At 33.8% G+C, this 5,516-nt stretch overlaps 1 protein-coding gene across 2 annotated transcripts; it reads right to left on the reverse strand.

The window, feature by feature from the left end:
• Positions 1–453: 453 nt before the first annotated feature.
• On the reverse strand, positions 454–3,873 carry LOC149178826 (alpha-galactosidase-like). 2 transcript variants are annotated; one of them, XM_089423723.1, is made up of 16 exons: positions 3,489–3,873; positions 3,353–3,376; positions 3,181–3,239; positions 3,036–3,092; positions 2,889–2,923; positions 2,654–2,757; positions 2,497–2,572; positions 2,334–2,392; positions 2,150–2,215; positions 1,936–2,019; positions 1,748–1,812; positions 1,544–1,626; positions 1,334–1,424; positions 1,114–1,163; positions 869–1,009; positions 454–785 (listed from the first exon to the last, which is right to left on the reverse strand). In XM_089423723.1, exons 1-16 carry the CDS (start codon positions 3,602–3,604, stop codon positions 693–695), a joined length of 1,203 nt encoding a protein of 400 aa, XP_089279849.1. In that variant the 5' UTR covers positions 3,605–3,873; the 3' UTR covers positions 454–692. The 2 variants fall into 2 exon arrangements, with proteins under 2 accessions (XP_089279849.1, XP_089279850.1); XM_089423724.1 differs by lacking the exon at positions 3,353–3,376.
• Between the last annotated feature and the right edge of the window lie 1,643 nt (positions 3,874–5,516).

The following is a 5,516-nucleotide window of genomic DNA, read 5'->3' on the forward strand; positions in this document are numbered from 1 at the left end:
TTCGTGGCACCTGGAATTCAGGATCAGGAAAATGGTTTCTATAATTAGCCCTTCACTGAAGGGCATCAAGCAGATTGACAGGCTATGTTTTTATCTTTCATGACAGCTTCTGTTACAAGTTTTTCCCCAAAAAATAATAATAAATTTATTTTAAAAATAAATAAATAAAATAACATAAGGGTAACATTTTAGAATGACATTATATACTTATGAATCAGAGTTTATAAATGTTAAAACAGCACATTGATTGAATAACATCACATCATATATTATGAATGAGAATTTACAATATCCCGAAATGGATGTTTTAATATCACAATTATTGAATTTATAAAATATCTCCACAATCAAAAAAATTATCCAAATTTCATCCATGGAACATCGACAGAAATCCAATCCATTGAACATATGGGAACATCCACTGAAATCTCATCCATTGAACATATGGGAAGACTCTTCTAGTAATAAAAGGGAGAACACAACTGTTATTATTTTTGACATCGCTTGAAGAATGACGTCCTTATTTTGAAGCTTAAACCATTTGACCATAGACCAAATGGATTTTTTTGCCAACTTATTGACTAAATAGTAATAAATATCCATCTAACAATTTGGGTTTAAAAATCATGGATCCACGTTCATAGAGATCTACTTCTAAATTCTAGTGAAAACAAACATTCCTTCATAGAGATCTACTTCTGAATTCTAGTGAACACAAACATTTTGCACGCGTGGGCTTTCACCGATGCTGTTAGACTGCCTCTACGGTTCCTCAGATTTTTATGCTGCAAATTAACAATGACATCATTAGTAATCAAAATTATCATTATCTATGTAACTATAAAGATGTCTCTACTCTGTAAATCACCTTCCATAAGTTTCTAACTTGGACTTCCTCAGAAGGATTCAGGCCAACATCTTCCCATTTGGCTGTAATTGCAGCTCTCGATTTCATTCTGTTGAACAGGATTACCACGATACGATTATCTGATAGAGGGCCTGCCCACACCTGCAAACGAACATTATATTACAATCAGTATATAACATGAACAAATGACCTAGAAACACATCACATTCAGTGATAACGAACAGTATCTCATCTGCCATCAATACCTCTAGACCGCCGTGTCTGTAGACCTTTTTACCTTGTATTCCCAATCGATCTGCACAGGATAGTGACAAATGCAAAAGGATGAAGTGTCAGCAGCAAACTAAGCTTAAGCCTTATATCCCTACTAACCTTGGCAAAAATAATCCAGACTTAAATATTTGGGTCACTTCTTGAATGCAGGATATGATTCACGATTGTTATAAATCCCAGTAGATCTCTCACCTTGATTGACAGCAATCACCTCTGCATTGGTCAAAATCTTCACGGTCTCCAGGGTCATCGACCTCACGTCACAACCTATCAACAATGGTGCCTGCACATAGTTCAATCAAAGAAGAGGATTTAATTCAATCTCGTTAAATGAAACATCTAAAGTCTGATGCCATCATCACCACCATAGCCATGAATACAGAACTTGATATGATTGAGTACCTTCATTAGAGCCCATAAGCTGAAATGGGCTCTGTACTCCTCTGTAGTTGCGTTGCCATTTCCAACTTCCAGCATGTCCGGATCTAATACACAATAAGCCCGATGAATCACATTGATCATTTGGAATAACATTGATTAAAACGTAAAATGATATATACTGATTAGTTTCAAGCCTTTGTCATAGATATTGGAACAGTTCCTTACCATTCCATCCACCTGGTCCTGCATACTCTGCCCATTTACTGTTCAGATCTGCTCTGTTAAGTATGCTGCAGAAGATGAACTATAAGTTAAACGTAAGAGTAATTTTGGTAGAAATTGTCTGCCTATTTTGGATCAACTAATAGAAAGATAAGAATGCATGAAGCTAGAGTGAACGTTAAGCCTATCACCTATCCCAAGTGTTGTTAATATCTGGTGTTGTTCTCCAACTGTTTCCAACTTTGGTTCCCCAAGTAGAAGGATCATCTACTCCCCTGTAACAACAAAAACCGCATTTTGATATAGGATGATATAAATACGTAATCATGAACGAACAGAGAGATTTTAGATTTCATAAAACTTTAAAATGAATTTAACAGAATTTATTCTTAAATCGAAACCTACCATTCACACAGTGAGTAAAATATTGGGCGCCCTGTTTTCAAAAGCGCATCTCTCATCTTTGGGTACCTGTAATACAGAGAGTTAGTCTTCCAATACTTAAGAGCGAAATTAATTTCTCATTTGTAGTGATGAGTCAATTTAACTCAGTATAATAATCGATTCGATTAGAAATGATAAAACTTACCGGAGTTCGGGTTTGCTGCCATCAGTATAGCAATTGTCATACTTTAAATAATCCACGCCCTGTCATGAAATGGAGAAGGAAGAATCAGTGTGCATACATTTTATTCTATTCAAAATTACAGTGTAAACCGCTATGAAATTGAATAAGAGTTGGACGTATGTACCCAGTCCGCAAATGTCTCTGCATCAATTTCCTCATGTCCCAAAGAACCTGGTTGTCTTTTTGAACAGGTAAAGAAGCTGGAAACAACACAGCAGCTCAGAACAAAGCTGCCAATGTGAATAATGTGAAAACTAGTGTACAGTTTTTGTATAACATACCCTGCATCTGAATATATCCCGAGTTTGAGACCTTTGTTGTGTACATAGTCAGCAAGGGCTTTGATACCCGATGGGAATGTTGTAGCATTTGCTACTAATCTTCCCTGCATATTAATCATAAACACGGACCAGCAACACATAATAAATTAACTTACAAAGATCAACACATATACAGATTTACAGCTAAAAGTAAAAAACTCATTCTGTCAGTCTGTCTGTCAGGTAGAGCACTTACATTTTTATCTCGCTGGTACTCAGCCCAGCAATCATCTGATTAACCCAAAATCCAGAATTCAGATCACCAAGAATACGCACATATAAACTATGACATAGTTATGACTTCAAAGATCCATATATTTGTTTCAGAGCAGAGAATATTCACCTAGATTGACATATTTATAGCCCAGTTTACTAAAACCTGTTGAGATCAGCGCATCAGCTGCAACAAAAACAACAGCAACCCTCAATACAAATCTTAATTGATTTCTATGAGAATAACTGATTTCTATAAATGTAGTTAGCTATACCAGTTTCCTTGATTACTTTCTCGCTGATATCGCAACCAAATTTATTCCAAGAGTTCCACCTGGAATCCAAGTGAAAATATCAAAACCATTAATTCATCCATATAGGCTCTGTTGCAATTCAAAGGGAAAAACAAACAAAAAACTCGCAGGAAAAAACAAACAAAAAACTCACCCCATGGGAGGTTTACCAGCGATTCTATCAACCAAACAAAATATCAAAACCATTAATCCATCCATATAGGCTGTGTTGCAATTCAAAGGGAAAAACAAACAAAAACTCAAAAGGGAAAAACAAACAAAAAACTCACCCCATGGGAGGTCTGCGAGCGATTCCATCAACCGAACTTGCATCAGCGAAGGAGCAAGCCACGGCCGATAAGAGAACAAGCGCGGTCAATAAGAGAACAAGCGAGATGGACGCCATTGTTTCTGTTTCAGGAAGGCTGAGAAATTACCAATTGAACTGTACTTATAGAAATCTCATTGGCGAGTGCCACACGCATATCGTTTTGACTGTAATCCGAATTTTTTAAATTAATAGGAATAAATCCATAAGTCCGTTAGCCGATGACACACGCAGATTTTTGTCGCTAGCGTGTCCCCTTGAAAGGATATAGGTGTATCCTGCTAACAGTTTTATCTATAACACTGAGATTGGGTCGATGGAATCGCAATCGTACAAAATCTCAGAGATTTATTGTAACACTGAGAATCGACTGACTCGCAGTCGTACAAAATCAGAGATTATTTATAACACAGAGTCGACTGCGAGTCGATGGAATCGCAATCCTACAAAATCTCAGATTATTTATAACACTGAGAGTCGACTGCGAGTCCGTACAAAATCAGAGATTATCTATAACACTGAGAGTCGACTGCGAGAGTCAATGGAATCGCAATCGTGAGATCTGAATGTAAGGTGGAGTTAACAAGTTATTGGAGTCATTTATGGAGAAGTTTATATTGTTACTAGTTAGTTCTGAAATCTATTGCAGATCGGCCATATCAGATCAGGCACCCCAAATGACCGACTTCAAGCCATGCAGCTTTAAAGATAAAATTTTTGAAACTAATAAAAGAGAGTCCTTTGTCGTATGACAAATGAAGAGATTTTTGTGACGAGAGTGTGCGTTTTGTCACGAAGATTCCTTCTCACGAAAGGATGTGTGTGTCACTCAAAACCGCACAAATCTAATTAGAAGAAAAGTTAAAGGTGGTTTGATTTGTAACACTAAAAAAGATGGAATTGTACAAGATCCTAATTTTGCATGGAAGGTGGCTTTAACATTGGAGTCATTTAAAGTTGCTTAATACTTATGGATTCATTTAGCATGTACTTCCACACATAAAAGTTGCTTAATTTTCGGGTATTTTATGATGATGATGGTTAACCTCCACTGAGACCAAATAATGGTCTATTGAACCCGTAACATTACAATTTAGATGGTTAATGTTCATAAAGTTAATCATACATTTAACATTTTTTTGGTTATAATAAATTTTAATTTAATAAAAATCAAATCAAATAAAATTGAAAAAAATCAAAACTTTATTATTAAAATTGAAAAACTTGAAAAAAAAATCTTAATTTTTTTTAATTATAATTTACAATTAGATTAAATAAAAATTTATTAAATTTATAATTATTAATTAAAAAATAAGAATATATAATTTAAATGTTCACTAATAATGTATGGCAATTTAGTTTTATTTTTAATATTTGGTGAAAAAATTATAAAATATATAATGAATAATCAAATTAAATAAGAAAATTATAGAAATTGTAAATACTAATTAGTAAGGTTTTATGATTTATATTAATCATTGATAGATAATAATTTATTCCTCATTTAATTTTTGTTGAAGAAGTGAGAAATTATATAATAAATAGTCAAATTATATGATTAAATCTAAGTTGCGGGAAATGAGTGACCTCCCAAATTTTGGAAATGGGGAAACATGATATATATATATATATATATATATATATATAAGAAATATGTGCAATTATAAAGCATACATGATACATTATAATTTATCACACTGATTAAATTGTCCAATGTCAATGCATAATCTATAAGCCTCTAAATCTACATCACATTTACTCATGAATGATCACATAATGAAAATAACAATATCCAAAATTTTTATTATATATCCAAATTTCAAAATCAACCTTTATTATATATATAAGACTGCAAGTACAATAAAGATAATGAGGTTGAAAGTACTATAAAGACTAATCGCCTTTAACCCTTATCCTTGTCAAAAATAGAAGCATAAACATGTTCAATAGTGGATGGTGGAACTAAAGAAGATGATTGGCCAATTCCACT

The sequence above is a fragment of the Pinus tabuliformis genome, chromosome 4_1 (genome assembly GCF_031772625.1).
Source record: "Pinus tabuliformis cultivar Carrire ecotype Pingquan chromosome 4_1, CPIR1, whole genome shotgun sequence".
Taxonomy (NCBI): domain Eukaryota; kingdom Viridiplantae; phylum Streptophyta; class Pinopsida; order Pinales; family Pinaceae; genus Pinus; species Pinus tabuliformis.

Bases quoted from the DNA above. Each gene is read 5' to 3' on its own strand.
- LOC149178826 (XM_089423723.1), bottom strand. From the start codon at position 3,604: ATGGCGTCCATCTCGCTTGTTCTCTTATTGACCGCGCTTGTTCTCTTA. The intron at 2,924-3,035 runs GTGAATATTCTC...TGGGTTAATCAG, and splicing joins CTATAAATATGTCAATCTAG to ATGATTGCTGGGCTGAGTAC. The intron at 1,010-1,113 runs GTATTGATGGCA...GTTCGTTTGCAG, and splicing joins ACAGACACGGCGGTCTAGAG to GTGTGGGCAGGCCCTCTATC.